Source organism: Lepidochelys kempii, chromosome 8 (genome assembly GCF_965140285.1).
Source record: "Lepidochelys kempii isolate rLepKem1 chromosome 8, rLepKem1.hap1, whole genome shotgun sequence".
NCBI classification, from domain to species: domain Eukaryota; kingdom Metazoa; phylum Chordata; order Testudines; family Cheloniidae; genus Lepidochelys; species Lepidochelys kempii.
The window spans coordinates 61129010-61154300 of NC_136387.1; the positions used below are offsets into that span (position 1 = coordinate 61129010).

At 41.3% G+C, this 25291-nt stretch overlaps 1 protein-coding gene across 2 annotated transcripts in view; it reads right to left on the reverse strand.

Moving 5' to 3' along the window:
• Positions 1-8043: 8043 nt before the first annotated feature.
• UCHL5 (ubiquitin C-terminal hydrolase L5) overlaps positions 8044-25291 on the reverse strand; it is a 30838-nt gene continuing 13590 nt past the window's right edge. For both annotated transcript variants that reach the window (XM_073356717.2, XM_073356718.2), the window contains 8 exons: positions 20093-20218; positions 19936-19997; positions 19718-19848; positions 17055-17118; positions 16371-16473; positions 15820-15933; positions 11763-11861; positions 8044-8264 (listed from right to left, as the gene is read on the reverse strand). In XM_073356717.2, coding sequence (XP_073212818.1) covers positions 8220-8264; positions 11763-11861; positions 15820-15933; positions 16371-16473; positions 17055-17118; positions 19718-19848; positions 19936-19997; positions 20093-20218 — 744 coding nt within the window. In that variant the 3' untranslated portion in view covers positions 8044-8219. The remainder of the gene's footprint in view (positions 8265-11762; positions 11862-15819; positions 15934-16370; positions 16474-17054; positions 17119-19717; positions 19849-19935; positions 19998-20092; positions 20219-25291) is intronic.

A 25291-nucleotide genomic window follows, 5' to 3' on the forward strand; every position in this document is an offset into this window, starting at 1 on the left:
ACCGAACATAATATTAGCATGTATTACCCCTTTGAATCGTATTTAATACTTTCATTATATAACTGCCTTTTTAAAGGCAGTAGGACATTTTATTCATTGTAAGAGGAGGTTACTCACCCTGTGCAGTAACTTACGTTCTTCGAGATGAACGTCCCTGTGGGTGCTCAACTTCAGATCAAGGTGCGTCCCAGCACCTTCAATCGGAGATTTCTACAGCAGTACCCCTACGGGCTGCGCACACGCTGTGCCTGCCTCTCGAGCTGTCAGTGTTTGACTAGTGCGTGCACAGCCCGGCCTCCTTCCGAAATAGAGGGGAGGAGGGCGGGTAGTGGAGCACCTACGGGGGCACTCATCTCAAAGAACATCAGTTACTGCACAGGGTGAGTGCAGTAATCTCCTCCTCTTCTTCGAGAGATGTCCCTGTGGGCGCTCCACTTCAGGTGGCTGAAAAGCAGTATCCCTTAGGATGGCTGGGACTTCGGATGAGGCAAGAAGGCTGTCATAAAAATAAAGGGAAGAGTAACCACCTTTCTTTATACAGTGCTATAAAATCCCTCCTGGCCAGAGGCAAAACCCTTTCACCTGTAAAGGGTTAAGAAGCTAAGATGACCTCGCTATCATCTGACCAAAGTGACCAATGAGGAGACAAGATACTTTCAAATCGGGAGCAGGGGGAAAACAAAGCATCTGTCTGTCTGTGTGATGCTTTTGCCGGGAACAGATCAGGAATGCAGTCTCAGAACTTCTGTTAGTAAGTAAGTAATCTAGCTAGAAATGCGTTAGATTTCCTTTTGTTTAATGGCTGGTAAAATAAGCTGTGCTGAATGGAATGTATATTCCTGTTTTTATGTCTTTTTGTAACTTAAGGTTTTGCCTAGAGGGATTCTCTACGTTTTGAATCTGATTACCCTGTAAGGTATTTACCATCCTGATTTTTACAGAGGTGATTCTTTTACCTTTCCTTTAATTAAAATTCTTTTTTTAAGAACCTGATTGCTTTTTCATTGTTCTTAAGATCCAAGGGTTTGGGTCTGTGTTCACCTGTACAAATTGGTGAGGATTTTTATCAAGCCTTCCCCAGAAAAGGGGGTGCAGGGTTTGGGGGAATATTTTGGGGGAAGAAGTCTCCAAGTGAGCTCTTTCTCTGTTCTTTGTTTAACACGCTTGGTGGTGGCAGCATAGGGTTCAAGGACAAGGCAAGGTACCTTGGGGAAGTTTTTAACCTAAAGCTGGTACGAATAAGCTTAGGGGGTCTTTCATGCAGGTCCCCACATCTGTACCCTAGAGTTCAGAGTGGGGAAGGAACCTTGACAAAAGCTGTTGACAAGACAGCTCTACCCAATCTGGTGTCAGACGCTGCAGTGTGGATGAAAGCGTAGTGACTGGCGCAGGTAAGATTCGATACCCAGATAGATGCCTTGCATATGTCAGGCCGTGGAACATTACGGAGAAAGGCTGTGGAGGTGGAGACAGCTCTGGTAGTGTGTGTTCTAATTGATGTAGGAGGCTGTATTTGCCTGAGTGGGTAACCAAGGCATATGCAGTCAGCAATCCGTTTGGAAAGTTTGTGTGTAGAGATAGCATTTCCTTGTGAGTACTGAGTAGTAGACACAAAAAGTCTGCGGGTTTTCCTAAACAGTTTTGTTTTATCAAGGTAAAAGGATAACGCTCTGCAAACATCAAGAGTGTGCACTGTTGATTCAAAGGCGTTAGTGTGAGGTTTGGGAAAAATGTTGGGAGGTGTATAGGTTCACTGAGGTGAAAGGAAGAGTAACTTAGGGAAGAACCTTGGATGCGTGCGGAGCGTGACCTTATTGCGGAAGAATGTGGTACACAGAGGGTCCGCCATAAGCACCCCCATTTCTCCTACTCAGTCATGATTGCTATGAGGAAGGCAGTCTTCACGGATAGGTGGAGAAGGGAGCAGGTAGCAATCAGTTCAAAAGGGTGTATTCATCAGGGCTTTGAGGACTAGGTGTAAATCCCAAGGTGTAGCAGGCAGTTTCACGTCTGGGTAGAACATCTGGATACCCTTCAGGAACCATTTGGTGACTGGATGGGCAAAGACCATTACGTTGTCAATCTTATGGTGGAAGGCGGCGACTGCCGTGAGGTGGACCTTGAGTGAGCTCGTAGAGAGGCCGATGTTTTAAGGTGTAACAGGTAATCCAGTATCAGTGGGAGTGAAGCAGAAACTGGAGAGGTCTGCTTGTCAGCGCACCAAGATGTGAACCGTTTCCATTTATGCAGGCAGGTAGTGCACGTGTTGTGTGTTCTGCTGCATAGCAAGACAGTGTGCACTTGGTCCGAACATGTTAACTCCGCATTAGAGAACCATTGATCAGCTAGGTCCTCAGGTGAAGATGGTGTATGCTGGGGTGAAATAGTTGTCTCCTGCATTATGATAGGAGGTTGCTGATTGGGGGAAGAGGAATGGGTGGCTTGACTGACGTGCAGAATGAAGGGGTACCATGGTTGCCTGGGCCACGCTGGGGCTATGAGAATGATGTTGGCTCTGTCTGTTCGTATCTTCTGAATTACTCTGTGCAATAGAGGCATTGGTGAGAACGCATGAGAGTTTCGGTCCAAGGGAGCACAAAGGCATCTCCCCGTGAGTGTTTCTTCAGGCCTGCTCTGGAGCAGAATGTCAGGCATTTCTTGTTTGTTGCTGTGGCAAATAGATTCAGTTGGGGTAGCCCCAGGTCTGGAAAATGTTGGAAAGAATGGTGTTGTTGAGTTCCCACTCATGCTGTATGGGGAACTATCAGCTGAGCTCGTCTGTGGTGGTATTCTGAGAACCTAGCAGGTATGAGGTGGAGATATGGATATTGTGTTGAAGGCACCAGTTCCAAAGTTTTACCGACTCTGTGCAAAGGGAGTGTGACTGGGCTCCCCTCTCCCAGTCTGTTGACGTAAAACAAGTACGCGATGTTGTCGGTCATTATTCGAATTCAGCCGTTTTGGATGATGGGAAGGAAATGGAGGCAGGCATTGCGTATGGCCTGGAGCTCTAGCAAATTTATGTGAAGCTTGGTTTCTGAAGTGGCCTAGAGACCCTGAGTGGTAAGGTGGCCAATGTGTGCTTCCCATCCTGTGAGGGATGCATCTATGGTGATGGTAATTGAAGGGGGATCTTGTCGGAAGGGAATCCCGGTGCAGAGATTGATGGGAGAGGTGTACCAGAGAAGTGAGTCCTTGACTTTCTGGAGCATAGTTAGTAACCTGTTTACCCTGTGCTTGTTTGGTTTGTATACTGTGGCTAGCCAACCCTGAAGGCATTGCATGTACAGGTGAGCGTGTGTGACCACAAATGTGCAAGCAGCCATATGTCTTAAGAGCTGTAGGGAGACTCGGACTGTAGTCTGTGCTGGCACGTATCTGGGTAATAAGGATGTCCATTGTGTGGAATCTGTCGTGGAATCAAGATGTGTGCCGATGAAGTCGATTTGTCGGGTAGGTTGTAAGGTAGATTTGTTTTTGTTTATTTGCAGGCCCAAGGTGCGGAAGCAGTGAAGGGTTGCAGGAATTGCGTGGTTTGCTTCTAACTGAGTAGGAGACTTGAGGAGACAATCGTTCAGGAAAGGAAATATGAGGATTCCTTTTTTCCTGAGATGCGCTATTACAACTGCTCGCAGATTGAGAAGATACATGGTGCAACAGAGGGGATAAATGTGAGGACTCTGTATTGGTAGTGTTGAGCTCCCACAGCAAACCTGAGGAAACGTCGATGGGCAGGGTGGATAGAGACATGGAAACATGCATCTTGGAGGTCAAGAGTTGAAAAACAATCTCCTTGCTCCAGCGTCCGAATCATTGGGAGAGTAACCATCCAGAATTTCTGTTCCTTGATGAACTTGTTCAAATGAAGAAGATTGGGGATAGGGCGCCAACCGCCGTTTTTCTTTTCTGTCATGAAGTAGTGGGAGTAAAACCCTTTCCCTCTGTGTTGAGGGGGTACATCCTCTATTGCTCTGAGATGTATGAGATGTTGTACCTCCTGACAAAGCAATTGTTCGTGAGAGGGGTCCCTGAAGAGGGATGGGGCTAGAGGGTGGGTGGGAGGTAAGGAGAGGAAGGGGATGGCATAATCCAATCTGATAATTTCCAGGACCCATCTGTCCGTGGTGATGGTTTTCCAGTTGGCCAGCAAACAAACAGTGTCCAAAAAAAACGGCTGGTTGGAGTTAGCACTGGAGAGGGAGCAAGGTTTTCTATACCCTCAACCAAGACTTCAAATTTGTTTATTTGGGTTAGGAGGGTGGGTCGCCGTTGTTTGCAGAGGGCGACATTGCTGGTTCCTGGGCCTGTGGTGGTGGTGTTGTTGCGTATCATAGTGTCTGAAAGGTGGATGCTGCACAAAGGTATGGTAACGCAGCAGTTGGTATGGCTGATATCTACATTGTCTCTTCTTTGAGGCAGGTGTTCAGATGCCTAAGGATCAGAGTGTGGCATGGGAGTCCTTCATGGAGTGAAGGACCTCATTGGTTGTAGAGGTGAAGAGCTTGTCTCCATCAAAAGGGAGATCTTCGACCGTATTCTGTATCTCCTTTGGAAAGGAGGAAGAAGCAAGTCATGAGGCCCGCCGCATGACGACGGCTGTGGATCTGGCTGCTGCGTCTGCAGCATCGAGGGCGGCTTGAAGAGCTGTGTGGGAGATCAATTGGCCCTCGGACACCACTGCTTTAAATTGTTGTCATTTATCCTCCGACACATCATCAATAAATTGCATTACATTAGCATAATTTTTGTGGTCATATTTTGCTAAGAGCGCCGCATAGTTCACTACTCTAAATTGCAAAGTGGAAGAAGAATACACTTTGCGGTCAAAGGAGTCCAGTCTCTTGTTATCTTTGTCTGAAGGAGAGGAGCGGAAGTGTTGGTATTTGTTTTTCTGATTGGCCGCGTCGATCATTAGCAAATTAGGTGAGGGGTTCGTAAATAGAAACTCAGCACCCTTAGGTGGGACAAAATATTTGCAGTCCAGTATCTTGCTAGTGGGTGTTATTGTAGCTGGGGTCTGCCAAATAGTTTTTAAGCAGGTTCCATAATGGCCCTATTAATTGGTGGGGCTATTTTGGAGGAGGTCGCAGCTTGCAGGAGGTCAGTAAGCTTGTGGTGTGTTTCAGGTACCTCCTCCAGGGTAATCTTGAGCTCTTCTGCTACTCTCTGAAACAACTCTTGAAAGTGAGCAAGCTCATCAGTAGCGGGAGGTGGTGGGGGAAAATGGCATCTTGTGGTGTTATCACTATAGAAGAGGTGTGTGGGGCAGTGTCCTCTGTAGGGGTGGTGACCATTTCAGCTCTTATCTGCGTTTCAGTGTAAGCAGGCAGTGGGGAGGGTCTGACAGCTTTCCTCTGGGCAGTCTGCAGAAGACCTAAGTGTGGTGTGATGTAGGTCCATGGACCCCAGTGTGGCCATTGCCCCGGTGGGGTATAGGTGGTCCCATCCAGGGATTGCCATACCAAAAAGCGTGGATAGCCTTGAGGATAGGGGATATCGTGCTGTAATGCGTCTCCCAGTTGTAGGTAACTGAATCTGGGGAGAGTATTGAGAGGAAAACATCTGGTCATCATATTCCTCTTCCTCCCACGCTTCATTGGAGGGGCTTGAAGTGGTAGGGGAGTACTGAAGGTAGGGTGCTAAAGGTCTCAGTGATAGACCGGTGCCAAGAAGAGGAGAGTCAGAAGCATGGGACACCCTTAATTGCTCTGGCTGTAAAAACCGAGGTAGAGCTGACTGACCAGGAGTCGACGCCGGTGTAGCTGGTGGAGACAGAGTCTGCTGGGGCATTTGCTGGCGCACTGAAGGGTGTCCCAGGGTCGCAAGCTGGCTCTGTGGAGTAGGAGCCCCTGAAGTAGGCACTGCAAGGGAGGCTGGAGACCTCAGGAGGCTTGGTGCTGAGAGCGGCGGTTGCAAAAGCAGCTCCATAAGATCAAAGGATGGTGCTGCAGCTGCCGCTTGTACTGTCAGCACTGTTGCAGCTCTCGGCACTGTACTGACAGAGGTGGCCAAAGGAGAGCTGAAAGAGGCAGGCAACTGAAAGCCCTGAGCCTCAGCACCGTGTAGTGGGGCAGCCAACTCATGGTTGGTCTGAGGTGCCTGCCACTTGGAAGGTGCTGAGCCACGTAGCCAGAGTTAGTGGAGACAGGAAAGCCGGTTTTAACTTTTTCCCCAGGAATGGCTCCTGAGGGGAGAGGAAGCTGGCCGCTTTTTTTGCTTTTGTTTTGCCTCTGGAGGGTGTCACAGGGGTTTGCTGACCAGGGTCAGACGCAGGTCTGAGGGAGTTTTCCAGGAGCAGCATTTTAAGTCTGACCTCTCTGTCCTTGCGGGTCCGTGCTTTCAATTTGTTGCCATGGACGCATTTTGGGGGTACGAGACTCCCCCAAACAGCGTATGCACTATGAATGCCTGTCCAAGATGGGGATGGCATCCTTACAGGAGGTGCATCTCTTGAATTCCAGGGAGCCAGGCATGTCCGAAACCATGGAGGTGTTTTTTTTTTCCCCCTTGTAAAGAAATAAATGTAACAGTGAATGTAACTTATCTAAGTAGTAACTCTAATGACTGAAACTATCTAACTAAACTGAGAAACGAACTAATTAGCTAATGTCAAAGAGCACTGCTAAACTCAGTCTCTAGCCGGGGACGGTAGAGAAGGAACTGAGGAGCCCAGGCTGCGCATGCGCTGTTCAAACACTGACAGCTCAAGAGGGGTACTGCCCTAGAAATCTCTGATTGAAGGTGCTGGGACGCACCTTGACCTGAAGAGGAGCACCCACAGGGACATCTCTCGAAGAAGAATCAATGTGCTTTGAACACAGTTTTCCTCCAAAAAATGAGGAAGGTTTCAAAATAAGCACAATCTATTAATAAAGAAAAGACAATTTCATGAAACACACACACACTTTAGATTGAAGGGGAAAAGAAATGGGGGTGGGGGGAGAAATTCTCCCTAAGTTAGTGGCAGAATCATGTCTGACTTATTCAAAACCAGACTGAGCAAAATCAGTTCAGATTATACTATCAGGAACCATCCTGTATAGGTAGTCAAATAGAGTAGAAGATCTGTAAATATGTTGTGCAATATCAAACCACTTTAACAATGCATCGCCATATGTTAGAATACAAACACCTTCCTCTCTCGCTTTGAGATTTAAAACAGTGTTATCATTTCGCTAGCAGAGCTAGTGAAATCAATAAGAGTAATTGCAATGCTAGTTTTCCCATGGTCTGGACTGAGGTCATTGCCGAAATTTTGTTTTTAAAACTCTGGTATTTTAAATTTTCCCATGCATTTAGTTCTCTTATATGGTTAAGTCACCTCCCAAATCTCTCTCTCCTACTGGTCAAGAAACACCCCCACAAACCTACCGAAGTGTACGTTTAAAGGTTTACAACTAAAACTGTGGAATAAAACACATCTCCAGAAATATTATCTCCTGAAATCAAATTGTGAACTTCCTTGTTGCAAGTTTGATGTATATGGTCAAGAAGCCAAGATTTCAAGTACTATCCTACCCAAAACAGTCACATTACCAAATGATAGGGCTACAAAATACCACCTGAAAAAAGTTTGCCAAAATAAAAATGGGAATATTTATTATCTTTTCTACTAAAGCAATGTAGATCTTTTGAGAGTACACATTGGTCTTTGCAAGTGGTTTACAGCTAAATTCATACTTTTCAACTCTGTAAAAAATTAGTCAAAGTTCATAAAAACAAAGACATGGGGGAAGTTGGTGAAGAGTCAGAGACTATAACAACTGTTAATGGTGATGAACAGAGAAAGCCCAACTGTTATTTTAAAATTCTGACATTCTCTGCATCATTAGAAATCCAAGTCCATTAACATGGGATAAGGTGTAAATATTTTCATTAGGAAGAGATTAAAAATATATGGGTACATTATTTGCACATTTTCAGATCTCTAACAATGGCGGTTCTACTTCCCAATAAGCTATGAGGAATTGATCAGACACAACCGTTAAATAATGGAAATTTGATCAAGAGACTCTAAACATTACTTAGTAGGTACTACATGCACATGATGCAAGGGGAGGAGATTTATAGACCCGTACATACGATACAAGACAAAACTGTTACAATTGCCAAACGTGCGCTGGACAAATTTAAAGTTTATGGAAAAGTCTTGTAGGCTTGTTTCATGAAAACAAGGTCAGAAGCACATTATTGTATACATTTTTCATCCAAAATTGTCTTCACTTGGCCTCCTGAGCTTTCTTGGCATTCTGTTTTTCTTTTGCCTAAAAGGTAAAAATAGAGAGCATGTTATACCTCGTTGAGAATACTGCCTACTTTTGTCTGCAACTCAAAATATACATGACTGTCCGTTACCTCCTGGAACGGACAGTAAAATATCAATTGTGGTCTAACAAAAGCCACTTTTAAACATAATTTGGATGCTTGTCGAATGCCGTACATGCAGCTACTAAACCTTAGGATCATCTCTGGGTATACACTTATATAATGCAAAACAGGTTAAAGACCTCTTGAGCCCTTGTGGAAAAATCTGAAAAATCAACACTACTTAAGAACAGTTTAGTCTTAAGTTTCTAAGGAGAGATATCCAACAATAAGATTTTTATTACTCTGGAGATCATCTGCTCATGCTGTTTATTCTTCACTCGACCGTTGACGAGCTCTGAAGCAACAAACATATTTTTACTGATATTTTGCTTCATCATCAAGAAGCACAGGAGGAAGAAAAACACAGAAACTAAGGGTGAGGTTATCTGCAAATAAAATTTCTTGCTCAGTTTTCCACGTGTTAAATGTCTAGGTTCCACACAAATGGACATAACCGTTTTGCAACAAACTTGCAGCCTGGTACATCATTTTCATAACACCATGTTATAAAAATACTGATATGCAAATTTTGTTTTTAGCAATAGAAAATATTGTGTTGAATAGTTATGTGAGAAGATCAGACAGGCAATCATTTCCCTTAGGATGCAAAAAAATCTGTCATTCGAAAATGAAGAGGGATTTCTATTTTATCTTGTTATTCATCATATCATTTGCTGTGGTAGCTGCACACTAAACTAAGATCAGCAACAGAATTCTGAGGGGTGACTTTCCTCTTGATGTGTATATATGGAGCTCTAAATCAAGCTAAAACTTTCTTTAGACACAGATCACACTAATATGCCAAAAAGATACAATCAAGAAATTCTCACTTATCTCAATCATTCAAGTTTGAAGTAGTTTTCACATTAAATCTTACAAGCACCCGGTAACATTTAACTTGATGTCACATTACTTGACCTCTTCCCTTTATATACAGATTTTAAAGACTAAAATGATATTGAGAAAGACTATTCACACCTGTCCATATAGTAACTGTGGTTCTTTGTATAAAGGTGTGCATGCACCTAGTTCTGACTGCTGCTTGCTACTGAACTGGTTTGGCTCTAACTAAAGGACCTGAAGTAAAATTCTGTGTGTCCTGTTACGAATCCTCTAAGTCACCAAGTCTCCCTGGAAGTTCAGTAGTGAGACAAAAACTCATAATATGTAATTTAATACAAAAACCATACAATACTGTTGGTAACACAAGTCTGTTAAATATATAGTTTAATTCAAACCAAGAAAATTCAAAGCTGGCTTAATTTCTCTGGGTCACATTTAAACTATTAACTGTAAGGAAGTTCCTTCACTTTTGCACCTGTACAGAGAGAGAAGTGAGGGCAACTACTTAAAGAGCCTTAAAAGTTTTTCTGTCTACATTTCACATGGTAAAAACATTAGACAAAACACTAGGAAGTGGCAGAGACCAAAATGCCTTCACCTCAAAAGAACTGTCCTAACGTCAACTGGTAGAACAGTGATCTGCCCAAGCAACTGGGCTTCTAAACTCCGTCCCCCCCGTGTCCCTCCCCAGCCCCAAAATGTTCAGTTAAATGGAGATGCTTGTTAAGCTAAATAAATCGCTATTTATTTAATGTAAGGATCTAACATCAGGGATACATGTTATATTTACTGCACATGAGACAGATATGCAAGCCAGTAACATGATAAAAACCGCAATTAAGTCAGCTGTTTGAATAACCTATCAGTTTAATGATCTTACAGGGAGACAACAAACATTACAGACTTTATTTAAAGCTTAAATCAAAGCATGTTTAACAGTAAATCAAAACTATCAGTGGAAGAAGCATAGAAAGGAAACAGCAAAAGTTAGCAAAATCAATAAAGTCAGGAAACAAAATAAGCAGACATGTACAACATGATGGCCCTATGCACCAATACAGCCACACATGGGTTGCCATCTAGTGTTCACAGATAGATAAAATCAGTTTTACACTGTACGGTAACTCTTCTGTTCCTGAAAAATGTGACTTTAAGTGAAACAATGTTAAGTGAATTCAATTTCCCCATAAGAATTAATAGTAAATAGTGGGGGGGTTAGGTTCCAGGGAAATTTTTTTTTGCCAGACAAAAGGCATTATATACATGTTAAACAAGCAATTTAATATAGGTATTAAACAGGCTGGCAGCTCCCTTATCAGCTCCCCTACAACCTCCCCCCAGCGCCTCTCACCCGCCGGCAGACCCCACAGATCAGCGCCTTCCTCCTGCTCCCTCCACCTCCTGCCTGCGGCAGTCTTGCGGCATTCAGGAGGCTGGGGGGAGCAGCGAGGACGTGGCACGCAGCTTCCCCACTCCCTCCCCTGCCTCCGGAAATCAGCTGGTTTGCGGTGTTCAGGAGGCGTGCCATGTCCTCGCTTCTCTCCCCTCCCTCCTGAACACCGCAAACCAGCTGATTGCCATGGGCAGGAGGCGGGGAGAACAGGGGGAAGGCGCTGATGTGCGGGGTCTGCCAGCGAGCGGGAGGTGCTGGGGGTAGGCGGCTGCCAATCATGGACAAAGCAGGCGGCCAAACGACATTATAGTGGAGCACTGCACAACTTTAAATGAGCATGTTCTGTAATGGAGCAGAGATGTAACATCGAAACAACGTTAAGCGAGCAGACATTAAGTAGGGAGTTTACTGGATAGACTGGGTCCTATAATCTGATAAGACAAAAGATGCACAGGCCTTGTGTGTGGATAAGTTTTAGATTTCCCTGCTCCCCTTGGGGAGATGAGTTTTAGGGTTTCTCTACACCAGAGTATATCGTATGTCTCTCAGAGGTGTGAATAAGCCACCCACTAAGCAACGCAAGTTACACCAACCTAAGTGCCAGTGTGGACAGCACTAGGTCATTGCCGCTGATACAGCTACTGCCCTCGGGGAGATGGATTTAATAAGTCAGTGGGAGAGCTTTCTTCCATCGGCTGTGTCTTCACCAGATGCACTACAGTGGCGCAGCTGCACGCATTTCTAGTGTAGACTAGCCCTTAGTAAGATTTCCTCATGCAACTTCAGCCAGCAGTCTGTGATTCTTTTTGCCCTCTACTTCACTAATATAGTCGTTATTGAAAGGTCCCCTGCTTTTACAGCATTAGGGGACTTTGGGTTATCAGGGAAGATACTCTCTGGAGCTTTTGCTCAGCAGAGTGTGCACCCCCATCTTGGTAAGCACACTGCATCTTAAAAACACAGGGCTGGAGGTGGGGGGGAATACCCATATACACTTGCCATTTAGCTGCACACAGCAAGTTTAACTAAATAAACCTCTTCCACTTAAGAATTCCAGTTTTAGAAGTGCAGCTACATTTCTGTTCAGGTAGAAAACATACAAAATACATGAATTAATATATCTTGCTTCTTTAAAAAAAGTCCTACAAGAAATGCTCACCTTCTCTACCAGTGGTATTAACTGTTGGTGTTCTGCTAAAGTTTTTAACAATTCCATGATGAAAGGCAGGTAGTTATGTTTTCTTCTAATATTTTCAATCTGAAAATTAATTGCAGACATTAATGGAACTGCTATGTGTCAGACAAAAGGGATCCCTCCCCCCCATTATAAGAGTTCCCTTAAGGTTACATTCTCTTTTTGAGCCAGTTACCGAGTTCAGATAGTGAGGTGCAGAGCACTTCGGAAGAGTTAATGCATTACACGAAGTTTGTATGACATAAATATAAACCCTCCTTAACACTCATCTGCCATGGCACCTACCAAAAACACCACACTCAACCTGAAAATGATTAGACAGCTAGCATATTGTAGCTCCTCCTTATCATGCTGACAAATACTGTTTAACTGTGCTCCCCATCTCTCATTTTATACTTCAACTCTAAGCTCTTTAGAGCAGGAAATGTCTTTTTGTTATGTATTTGTACACTCCCTAGCGCAATGGGGCTCTGCTCCAGGACTGGTTCACTTAGACTAAATTGCAATACAAAAAGTAATTAGTAGTATTTATCAATTTTTGACATCACAGAGGAAAGATGCTTTACAAACATAAATCCTCCTAATACATCTCATAGTACCACGTAATATAGCAAAGGCCTATATCTGCAGAACAGAAACAGAATTTAAGTTCTTAAAGGTGGCAAAGGTTTCAATAAAAAAAATTCTATCTTCAGGGAACTAGTAAAATAAGTTTCTCCAAAAGAAATTAGTGTATCCCGTATACTGTAAATTTTACACTTTAGTAAAAAGCTTTAGGAGTATCTCCCTTGAGGGTGACCTGCATATTTAAAATAATTTATTTTCTATCCTACCCTGCAAGGAGCAGAGAGATATTCATAGATATTAAAGATGGGAAAAATCCTATATGGTTACCTAACTAACTCATTCTCTTTTTTCTCTAAACATACCACAGAATATATTCTGTAGGTATAAAAAACAATGGAGCTAGCTGGCCATCACTTCGGAAAAACTAAAGCAAATAATTTTGAAGTTGCCTATTGGTTGTTTCTTTTATATCCCCTGAAATCATTGGTGACCAGCTCCAAATGTTGATCAAAAAAGGTAGATCTACACTGCAACTTTTTCAAAAAGCACATGGCTGGCCTGTGCCAGCTGACTCAGGTTCAAGGGACTGTTTTAGTTGCTGGTGCAGATTTTCAGGCCTGGGCCTAGGCTCTGGGGCCCTCTCACCTTACAAAATACTAGAGACCGGACTGCAGCCCAATCGCAAACATCTGCGTCACCAACTAAAACAGTCTTATCTTAAATCTGCTGTGGGTGTCTAACTGCACTGCAGACGTATCTCAAATCTTCCCCATTTTTCATTTCTATGAATACAGTTAAATTCCTTATTTAAGATAATGAGTCAGAACCTCAGTTAAACATGCCAATTTCTTCTGCACTTCATTCCATTTATCAAAAACTAGGAGCTGGACTTCAAAAAGCGAAGAATAAAAATATGCTCTGCTACTTTCTAAACAGTGTACAATCTCACATCTGTACCGAATGTAAAGACCAAAAAACCGAAAGCTGTTTCAATGCCATATTCAGGGATCACAGAGATGTTCTGTTACAGAACAGCAAACAGCTAAGTACTTTCATTTTTCTGTCGTTCATTGCCAGTCCAGTACACACATCTGATCAGCTGGGTATCAAATGTTCATTAATTTAAAGCATACCCTTATAACAAAGAAAGATGGAAAAGTTCATTAGAAATATCAATCTTATAAAAGGAGTTCAGAGGGATGACCAAAAATAAAATAAAATTAAATTAAAAAAATCACTATAGCAAAAAGAACAAATTCTGAGAAGTAAAAGAATGCCACAACAGAGCAGAATTATTGGTGACCATAGTTATAAGTTCTTGAGACACATGCAACTGTCTCTTTCCAAGAGTTCTATACTTCACTATTTACAAGAGCTTTTTGATGAACTTTTATATATACACATACTTGAACAGGAGGAGATGGCAGAATAGGGGAGGCTTTAGAGAATATGCATAAGAAAATGTGATTGTTATTATGAATGAGGGAGGCAACCTCACTGAATAAGGGAGGCAACCTAGTGACAGAGGATGTGGAAAAAGCTAATGTACTCAATGCTTTTTTTGCCTCTGTCTTCACAAACAAGGTCAGCTCCCAGACTGCTGCGCTAGGCAACACAGCATGAGGAGTAGGTGACCAGCCCTCTGTGGAGAAAGAAGTGGTTAGGGACTATTTAGAAAAGCTGGACGTGCACAAGTCCATGGGGCCGGATGCTTTGCATCCGAGAGAGCCATTGGCCATTATCTTTGAAAACTCATGGCGATCGGGGGAAGTCCCGGACAACTGGAAAAAGGCTAACGTAGTGCCCATCTTTAAAAAAGGGAAGAAGGAGGATCCTGGGAACTACAGGCCAGTCAGCCTCACCTCAGTCCCCGGAAAAATCAAGGAGCAGGTCCTCAAGGAATCAATCCTGAAGCACTTACATGAGAGGAAAGTGATCAGGAACAGTCAGCATGGATTCACCAAGGGAAGGTCATGCCTGACTAATCTAATCGCCTTCTATGATGAGATTACTGGTTCTGTGGATGAAGGGAAAGCAGTAGATGTACTGTTTCTTGACCTTAGCAAAGCTTTTGACACGGTCTCCCACAGTATTCTTCTCAGCAAGTGAAAGAAGTATGGGCTGGATGAATGCACTATAAGGTGGGTAGAAAGTTGGCTAGATTGTCGGGCTCAACGGGTAGTGATCTATGGCTCCATGTCTAGATGGCAGCCGGTATCAAGTGGAGTGCCCCATGGGTCAGTCCTGGGGCCGGTTTTGTTCAATATCTTCATAAATGATCTGGAGGATGGTGTGGATTGCACTCTCAGCAAATTTGCAGATGATACTAAACTAGGAGGAGTGGTAGATATTGTGGCAGGTAGGGATAGGATATAGAGGGACCTAGACAAATTGGAAAATTGGGCCAAAAGAAATCTGATTAGGTTCAACAAGGATAAATGCAGGGTCCTGCACTTAGGACGGAAGAATCCAATGCACCGCTACAGACTAGGGACCGAATGGCTAGGCAGCAGTTCTGCGGAAAAGGACCTGGGGTGACAGTGGACAAGAAGCCGGATATGAGTCAACAGTGTGCCCTTGTTGCCAAGAAGGCCAATGGCATTTTGGGATGTATAACTAGGGGCATAGCCAGCAGATTGAGAAACGTGATCGTTCCCCTCTATTCGACAGAGGCCTCATCTGGAGTAGTGTGTCCAGTTTTGGGCCCCACACTACAAGAAGGATGTGGAAAAATTGGAGAGAGTCCAGCGGAGGGCAACAAAAATTATTAGGGGTCTGGAACACATGACTTATGAGGAGAGGCTGAGGGAACTGGGACTGTTTAGTCTGCAGAAGATAAGAATGAGGGGGGATTTGATAGATACTTTCAACTACCTGAGAGGTGGTTCCAAAGAGGATGGTTCTAGACTATTCTCAGTGGTAGAAGACGACAGGACAAGGAGTAATGGTCTCAAGTTGCAGTGGGGGAGGTTTAGGTTGGATATTAGGAAAAACTTTTTCACTAAGAGGTTGGTGAAACACTGGAATGCGTTACCTAGGGAGGTGGTACAATCTCCTTCCTTAGAGGTTTTTAAGGTCAGGCTTGACAAAGCCCTGGCTGGGATGATTTAATTGGGACTGATCTGCTTTGAGCAGGGGGTTGGACTAGATGACCTCCTGAGGTCCCTTTCAACCCTGATCTTCTATGAGCCAAATAAAAAGAGTAGATAAAAATATCAGTTTCCCAGGTATCTAGAAAGAAAGGTGTGAGTGAACAAACCAACCAATAACTGAGAAGTATGTTGACGCATGTGAATAATGTAGTGCAGTGCCTTGCTAATACCCTTTTAATTCCTCCAACCCTGATGTGCAGAAGCATGAGATTGGCCTCCTTTCCAGGCCTCACATCAAGCTGGCTCTTCATTATGATCTTCCTGACAGTTTTACTATGAAAATCAAAAAGAAAAACATGTACCTTGTATCTTTTTAGTTTTTGGTTCTCTTCTTCAATTAACATCTGATATTTTGCAACTTCTGACTGAATAGAACTTAACATATTACCACTCTGGTCTGTATCCATTGGCTCTTCCTTAAAGAAAGTAAAATGAATGCCACAAAGTTAGAATTTTATAAAAGGTCTGGTCTGTAAAGTGTTTATACTGCTATTACCTAAATTAAGATTTAAAGTTTTTTAAGAACTGTAGTAGAAATATGCTACACCTATTTGCTAGCAATATGCTACACCTAATTCTACCTTAGTATATTAATAGTATCTGCGCATCTTCCATTTAAAAATCAACAACATGAAGTCCATAGCAGACTTCATAGTCTCTGGCATGTCTCCCTTTCTGGAGTAAAAATACTGCCGGCGTTTTTCTTTTCTCCCCCCTCCTTCCCCTTTATGGGGCAGGAATGGAATGGTTAGTTGCAAAATAAATACTAACTAAAAGTTATTTTTTATAACCCTTCTAAGCAAAAAGTGACAGTGGCATGGAACAATTGCATTATTTAAATATCATATCCTACCTCTGAAAGTTGCTGCTGTAGTTCTGCTATCTTTTGCTCATATATCATTTTTCTGTCAGACACAATGGCCATAAGATTAAATCTTATCTCCCCTTCACTGTATCTAAAAGAAGAGAACATAGTTTTCAAAATTACAATCATTTGCACAGCATCTCCAAATCAACAAACAAAAATCCTCTATGGTTTCCTTAATTGTAAGTAAATATATATATTTATATTTCACATTAAAGTTGTGGATATTGTTCCACTCTTATTGTGAAACAAAATCACATCATAGATGACTGCACTGAACACTAAATATGGCAATTAGTCCAGTAGTACCTTTTAAAGCACCTGCGCCAGAGTTTTCCCCACCTGAGCTTAAACGTTAATCTTTCTGCTTATATAATTTGACAATTAGTTCACCGCTTTTTAAAATATAAAACTTTAGTAACTGTCCTCCATAACTGAGATCACAAAACAAGTTGTGTTTCTAGCCCAGGTTGTTTTGGAGTTGTGATTTGGGGAGGAGGGTTAAGTAGTTAGAAAAAACTGATGGCCGTAGTTTATTTTTAGAAAGCTAACAAGAAAAAAGAATACTACTTTTAACCAAAGAAAGTTAGGAATTGGTTCTTTTGCAATAAAAAGGTATACATGTACGTTCTTCACAAAAAAAAAAAAAAAAAAAAAGCACCTGACATTTACTTTTGTATTCGTTTCTCTATGACAGGCCTGACAGCACTGATCCAATCATCTTGATTACAGGCACCTAGATAGAATACATAAAAAAGGTTTAAAAAAAAAGAAAAAGCCAGCTTTTCTGCAAATTCAAGCTCTGGATACTCATTTGCAAAGGCTACTTAGTGGATCTCTTCTCTGGAGAATGACAATACTAAATTGTTCAAAATGGTCTTTTTGAAATACAAAGTTAATCACTGGTTCTTGTTAATACCTTTCAGTACTCTATTGAACAATATTTAGACAGTATTTAGAAAAGCAACAAAGCTGGAGTAGATTTTAAAAGGGGGGGGGGAGGGTGTTCTAACCTTTACTCTATTATTGGCAAGGGAAAAAAAGGACAAGTCTTTTGGTGAGAGCGTAAAGGTAGAAATTTGGTTTTCCAAATTGGGTGGGTGCGTGAGGGAGGGAGCAAGTACATGAAAATCCTGATTTTTTTTCCTCATCCAGTAATTTCTGCCAGAAATTTAGACTTTGGAAACCTTTATAACGTTAGCATCACCTATTCTTCCATTTTGTTCTCCAAATTTTGGAGGGTTCCTCCCCATGTTTTAAAACAATACTTAGCACTTGCAAGACACTTGAAGATGTAACAGTAAGGGCTTCTCTAAATGAACATTTAATGTGCATTAATAGTTCCTTGTAGCACTTTGATCTACAGTAACTCCTCGCTTAATGTTGTAGTTATGTTCCTGAGAAATGTGACTTCAAGCTAAACGATGTTAAGCAAATCTAATTTCCCCATAAGAATTAATGTAAATGGGGGGGGGGGTTAGAGCGCACGTGCAGACTCACACACACACACACACAGTATAAGTTTTAAACGAACAATTTAATACTGGTACACAGCGATGATGATTGTGAAGCTTGGTTGAGGTGGCGAAGTCGGAGGGTGGGATATTTCCCAGGGAATGCCTGACTGCTAAATGATGAACTACTAATCAGCTGAACCCTCAAGGGTTAACCCTTTGTTGTTAATGTAGCCTCACACTCTACAAAGCAGCACGAATGGAGGGAGGGGAGATAGCACGGCAGAGAGAGAGACGCGCATTGCCCCTTTAAGTACGCTGACCCCACTCTAAGTAGACTGCCTTTTTAAGTAGATCACCAAGTTGAGACAGAAGCTGCTGCCAGGAAGCTCCCTCCGTCTTAAGCCCTGTAGTGTCCCCCCCACCCCGCTGCTCTATGGAAATGGGGTAAGCGGGGTGCAGGAGCGGGGGGGAGGGGGACACCCTGAAATTAGCTCCCCTCTTCCCCCGCCCCCATTCCCTGCACAGCAAGCAGGAGGCTCCAAGGAGCAGCTCCAAGGCAGAGGGCAGGAACAGCACATGGCAGTGGGGGGAGGGAAAGCTGAACTGCTGGCAATTGATAGCCTGCTGGGTGGTTGCTGCACAGGGAACGGGGAGCTGATGGGGGGCTGCTGGTCCACCCTGGTTCCAAGCCCCCACCAGCTAGTTCCAACGGGCTGCTCTTCCTGCAAGCAGTGGACAAAGCAGGGAGCATCGCACAACTTTAAATGAGCACGTTCTCTACTTGATCAGCAACCTAACAATGAAATGACGTTAACCGGGACAACTTTGTGAGGAGTTCCTGTACTCTCCTTTCAAAGAGGACTAGAACAAAGAGACCTACAACTCCCCCTGTAGTTTTATCTGTATTCTTCACTTCCAGTCCTAAACTGTTGCATAGCATGCTTTTAAATTCTGTATTTTGCTATAGTAGTGAGTTGAACAGTTACTATATGCATACTCCCCATCCTGCAAATGGATTTCATGCCAACAGACCCCTATGTCCACAGAAAGCCTATATACTTCAATGATATGACATGCAGGTCTGACTACATCAGGGCCATTGTCCAGTAGGAAGTTTTTTTGTTTTTTTTTTTAAAAGGGATCAGAATCTTTCAAAATGAAAGATGCACTATACTGAAACTAAATATTTGACATTTGTCTTAATATTTGAGAAACTGACAGAAATCCACCTTTCGATGATGTATTTACTTTACTAGTTTTTACTTTACCATAATAAATATTACAAGGGACAAATAAAGCATCAATTTAAAGCCAAGTAGTGACATTTCTACTCTCATAACATTAGGATTACAAAGATGATTAACATGTTCCCTGGAATATAAAAAAAGGAGGTGGAAGGCAACATGAAGAAATATGGTAACAAGTATTGTACCAGGTGAAACTGAGTTAGTTTAATACCAAATAAGACTTTGCAAATCTTAAAAATTAGAAGAGACATCTGATAGATGATTACATTTTAAGTGGAATGAAAAGATTAGATTTAACTTCTTGACCTAGCATTAACAGGCTCTACTTCTTTGTCCAGTTGATTTTGCCTTGGAACTAAAATATTAAGGGAATGAATAACAGAATTTTAAGATTCTGACATCACAAAAACTAGCTGAAAGGAAAAAACCTGGAAAAAAAAAGGGGGGGACGGACTAATCCAGTTGATCACCCTTTTCAATACACCGTCTAAATAAGTCTCTCAGTGAAAGATCAAAAGTATTAACCAGAACCAGCTGTTATCTCAAAAGAACAATTTGTTTTGGTCACATATGACCACCAAAAATGCAACAAGGTACAATGTTTAAATTCGCCACAGTGAACTAAACTTACCTAAATCAATTGGTCCTTCCCTTAGTCCATCTAGTTCATACAGCCTTCCATTAACAGGAACATAGCTTACAAAGTGAAATGCATCTTCTTCTTTTGCTGATGACTTTGCATCAAACTCAAACATTTGCTGTCTAAAAGGTAAATAGATACAATGCTGAATGGAAAGAGAAAAGGTTACTGGATTTTGTATGATTCGTAACATGCACAACTTTTGTTACCTGGCAAAACTGTTGTGAACCTGCCGAATCACTTCAGAGTTGCTTAGTGCCAAACCTTTCATCTAAAAATATACATAAAAGATAAAATAAGATAAATAGAACATAAGCCAATTGTTCAAATCAGTGTACATCAAGTACAAAAGTTAGTTGCACTTACCGCAGCATCAAAACTTTGTGAAAATTCTTTAAATTCTGCTAGTGTCTCTCCTAGATGGATATCTTGATGGATACAGTTTAACAGCACACTTACTATGGCTTGAGTAGCACAAGCATTGTTTATTACCTAGAAAGAGGTATGGAAAGTGAGGACAAGTTCATTACAGATGATCACATAAAAAGAATTAAAGTTGGGCCAATTCTTCCTTTATAAACCCTTATTCTCCATAGATTACATGGCTCTGATTTAGGTTACAAAAATGCAGTCTGGAAGCAGTACCTATTTTTTGGTAAACATTTACTCCACCTAGGTAGTAAATCTAGCCTGGACAGCCATAAAAGCTCTGCTGTACAAGACAAACCAAGTGATGCTGGTTGTATGGGTGCAATTGGCAAAACAGACAAAAAGTTCAATTATTCTAAGTAAATATATTAGAAACACCCTGTAATTTGCCCTCTCACTTCCTCTAAAAGAAGAGTTAAAAACAGAGTAAAGAACGCAACAACCTGACAAAGAAAGATGTAGTGATGTCATCAATTGCTAAAGCACAGCAAAGAATCTTTTGCTTACTTTTAAGACGCATGTGTTACTTTTAGTGTATAACCCTATTCTACTAGTGATTCAGGGCTTCATCCTTACTCAGGCAGACTAGCACCTTGCTTGATTTCAATGGTACCACAGGCAGAGTAAGGTATTACTGAACACAAAAAAAACCTGTCTGAACCTGGCTGTACATATCTCTAGAAAAGCTGTTTCTATTTCCCCCTTAAAAATATAATGATACCATTCAATGAACACTACAATTAGACAAACAGGGGAAAAGATTTAAAAATTTATATTTTGGCAAAGAAGGTACCGCATACGACCTAGAGTTAAGATGGTCCTGTTAAAAAAAAATAAACTTAGTAAATACATTAAGAGTTATTCTCAAATTCAGATCTGTTCTGAATTTAAAAAGTTTTATAAATTTCACTCAAAAGTTTTTGCTGTTCACCTCATTTTATAGAGCACATATCTTCCTTCAATCCAAGTTTATTTTTAAAAGCTGAGACTACTCCACAAACTAGTACAACAAAAAATTCAAGCCAGTTAATAATAAGATAGAGTATCAGCCTTAATTCGCCTTCCTGAATATTTTTTTGGTAAAAAATATTCTACCTTTTGAAAAAGTAAATCAAAACCTTAATGTTAGTCAGAGCTTTTGTACATTAAGAGAGATACATAGCCTAAAACATGTGTTTTAAGTCTGTCAAGTGATTAAAAAAATTAATCGCGATTAATCGTGCTGTTAAACAATAGAATACCATGTATTTAAATATTTTTGGATGTTTTCTACATTTTCAAATATATTGATTTCAATTACAACACCGAATACAAAGTGTATAGTTCTCACTTTATATTACAAATATTTGCACTGTAAAAAACAAAAGAAATAGTATTTTTCAATTCTAATACAAGTACTGTAGTGCAACATCTTTATCATGAAAACTGAACTTACAAATACAGAATTATGTACAAAAAAATAACTACATACAAAAATAAAACAAATGTAAAACTTTAGAGCCTACAAGTCCACTCAGTCCTACTTCTTGTTTGCCAGTCACTCAGACAAACAAGTTTGGTTACAATTTGCAGGAGATAATGTTGCCCGCTTCTTGTTTACAATGTCACCTGAAAGTGAGAACAGGAGTTTGCCTGGCAATGTTGTAGTCGGTATCTCAAGATATTTACATGCCAGATGCACTAAAGATGCATATATGTTCCTTCATGCTTCAACCACCATTCCAGAGGTCATGTGTCCATGCTGATGACAGTTTCTGCTCAATAATGATCCAAAGCAGAGCGGACCGAAGACACATGTTCGTTTTCATTATCTGAGTCAGATACCACCAGAAGGAAGTTGATTTCTGTTTTTGGTGGTTGGGGTTCTATAGTTTCCACATCAGAGCTTAGCTCTTTTAAGACTTCTGAAAGCATGCTCCACACCTCATCCCTCTCAGATTTTGGACAGCACTTCAGATTCTTAAACCTTGGGTTGAGTGCTGTAGCTACTTTTGGAAATCTCACACTGTATTTTCTTTGCGTTTTGTCAAATGAACATGTGCTGGGTCATCATCCGAGACTGCTATAACATGAAATATATGGCAGAATGCAGGTAAAACAGAACAGGAGACCTACAATTCTCCCCCAAGGACTTCAGTCACAAATTTAATTCATGCTTTTTTTTTTTAATTTTTAAAAGAGCACCATCAGCATGGAAGCATGTCCTCTGGAATGGTGGCTGCAGCACGAAGGGGCATATGGCACGTAAATACCTGGCAACACTGGCAAGGAAAGTGCCATGCGAACACCTGTTCTCACTTTCAGGTGACATTGTAAATAAGAAGCAAGCAGCATCTCCCATAAATGTAAACAAACTTGTTTGTCTTAGCGATTCGCTGAACAAGAAGTAGGACTGAGTGGACCAGTAGGCTCTAAAGTTTTACATTGTTTTGTTGTGCAGTTATGTAATAAAAAAATAAAACTCTACATTTGTAAGTTACACTTTCACGATGAAGAGATTGCACTATGAGGTGAATTGAAAAATACTATTTCTTTTGTTTATCATTTTTACAGTGAAAATATTTGTAATAAAAAATATAAAGTGAGCACTGTACACTTTGTATTCTGTGTTGCAATCAAAATCAATATGGTAGAAAAACACCCAAAAATATTAAATTTCAATTGATATTCTATTGTTTAACAGTACAATTAATCATAATTTTTTAAAAAAATTTTGAGTTAATCGCATGAGTTAACTGCAAATTATTCGACAGCCCTAATTTTTTTTTTTTTTTTTAAAGGGAAGTGAAATATAGGGTCTATATATGTTGAAGGATGGAGAGTGAATACTACCTTTCAAAAAGTGGTCATAAAAGATATGAGGCCATATTCTGCCCTTAGTTACCTTTATGTGACTCCACTGAAGTCAATGGAGTTGACAAGGGTGTAATTAAAGGGCAGAATTTGGACAAGAAATTACTTTGTATTGGTTTGGGGCTATGTGCAGCATGAGGGAGGATTATTAGCTGTTTCACTCAGTAAATTTGAAGGCTTGGGGGGGGAGAGAGAGGATGGGGGAGAAGACTTTCCAGTCTGTGTGAGTAACATCCAGCATAAAGGTTTACATACATTTTAAAAGAAGACAATGTAAGAGCTTAATTATATATCAAGTATTTGAAATATATTTCAGGGCTGTAAACATGAAACCACTTCCAACAAAAAAAAGTGAACAGAGAACATCCGTATTCTAGTCAAAGAAGGTCAGAACACACTGACACCTTTTCTTTGTCAAGATTGGGGAAAACAAAACAAAATCCACAAGATACCACGGTGCTAGAAAGTGCTCTATTTGTACTTTATGTAGTGAACAGTATATTGCTCCATGATATGAATTTACATTCAATTGTCCAAAACTAAGTGTGTCACTAGAAAACTGGACTGCATCTATACTACTGAATTAGAATACATATTTAGCCTTTTTCCCCTTCAAGCGCATGCATAGCTTTGCATGTAGGAAATACAGTTAACCTAGATCTGCTATTTAATGGAAAATATGGAATTATGCTCTTGGAGATTGTACGGCTCTTCTACCAAACGTGCAGTGTTACAACATGCCTCAAAATGTATATAGGAGGAGGGGGAAGACAAAAAAGTTATTTTGAGTAATTCACAAGTTACACATTAAATACAGCCATCTTGGTATGAAGGACAAAGCCAAGATGGACAGTTATTTCTTATCTTATTGAATTCACAGATTTGACCCTCTACCCTCTCCTCATTTTCCTTGCCCCCTCACCTCCTAGAAAGAACCTCAAACATCACCCCTTTTTTTGAGAAGACTCAGCTGTTCTAATGTTGTACACCATGCCAGATATAATTAATTGATTGGTAATGCCCAAAAGCCACCTGTTAAGATTGGAGTCCCAATGTTCTAAGCATTGTGTACAACAAATAATCAGTAAGACAGACTTTGCTTCATAGAAAGTAGTCATTTTTGAAATAAGATGCAATAAGTGGGTGTAAGACAATGGGAAGCAATAGTAGAATTAGGACACAATGACAGTTACACATGTTTACACAGAGCATCTACATCCACAATTATACAGTCAAGCCAAGGGATAGAGCACAAGGGAACACCATCATGTCCTCAACTAAGGAAGTGAGAAAGGGGAGTAGAAGCATGAAGACATACTGAAGATTGGCAGAAAGTGAAAAACAGCACACAGCTGTGAAAGATAAGGATGGACAAGATTTTAAAAACTGCATGATATGTATAGAAGGTTCTCAATGTTGAGGATGATGAGGTTGGAAATAGAAGCTCTGACAAATGACCAGGAAGGGTACTTCTAGATACTGGTGAGAGCAGTTGCAGTAGAGTGCAAAGGTCACAAGCCAGAATGAAGGGGAGAAGTTGAGGTAACAGTTGAAGATGGAATATATATGAACTTTAGGTGACAGAGAGAAGGGAGATGGGATTAGCTGGAGAGACAGATGAAGTCTAGAGTAAGACCTTCGAATGAGGGGAGACCACAGCAGATTTATTATAAGATGAAAAACTGAACGAAAGACCAAGAGATTAAGGAGAAAAACAAAAGTGGGGGGGATAGGGAATCATAAAACAGGAGATGATGGGGTAATGGGGGCAACTGAAAAGTGGGTGATAAACTTCAGTGACTATGGAGAGAAGTAGGGAAAAGGGAACATCTCTTTCTAAAAAGTTGGCAAGATAGTGGGAGAACAATGAGAGAGTTTTACGACAGAGCCAAATAGTGGCATATAGATGGGATTGCAGGCCTAGGATAATTGAGAGTAGAGAAGTAGCTCTTCTTAATAGAGGAACTGCAAGAGAAAAAGAAGTTTGTAGTGAAGTAAGTTGCTGAGCAAGTGGAGCATGTGGATGTTAGGAGTGAGCTATGAGTGGTGGGATGGGCTTTGCACCAAGAATGAGGGGCAAAGGAGTCCATTACTGAGTTGATAAATCAGAGGAGGGGACATAAGTCATAAACATAAGTTACAGAAGGACAGGAAGACACAAAGAGGGTAAAAAGGAGCAGTGAAGACAAGATTGAGCAAATGGCTGTTTTGGTAACTAGAAAAGCTGATCCAAGACTGAAAGTCAAACAAGGAAGGGAAGACATGGAGGTGGGAGGCTAAGGG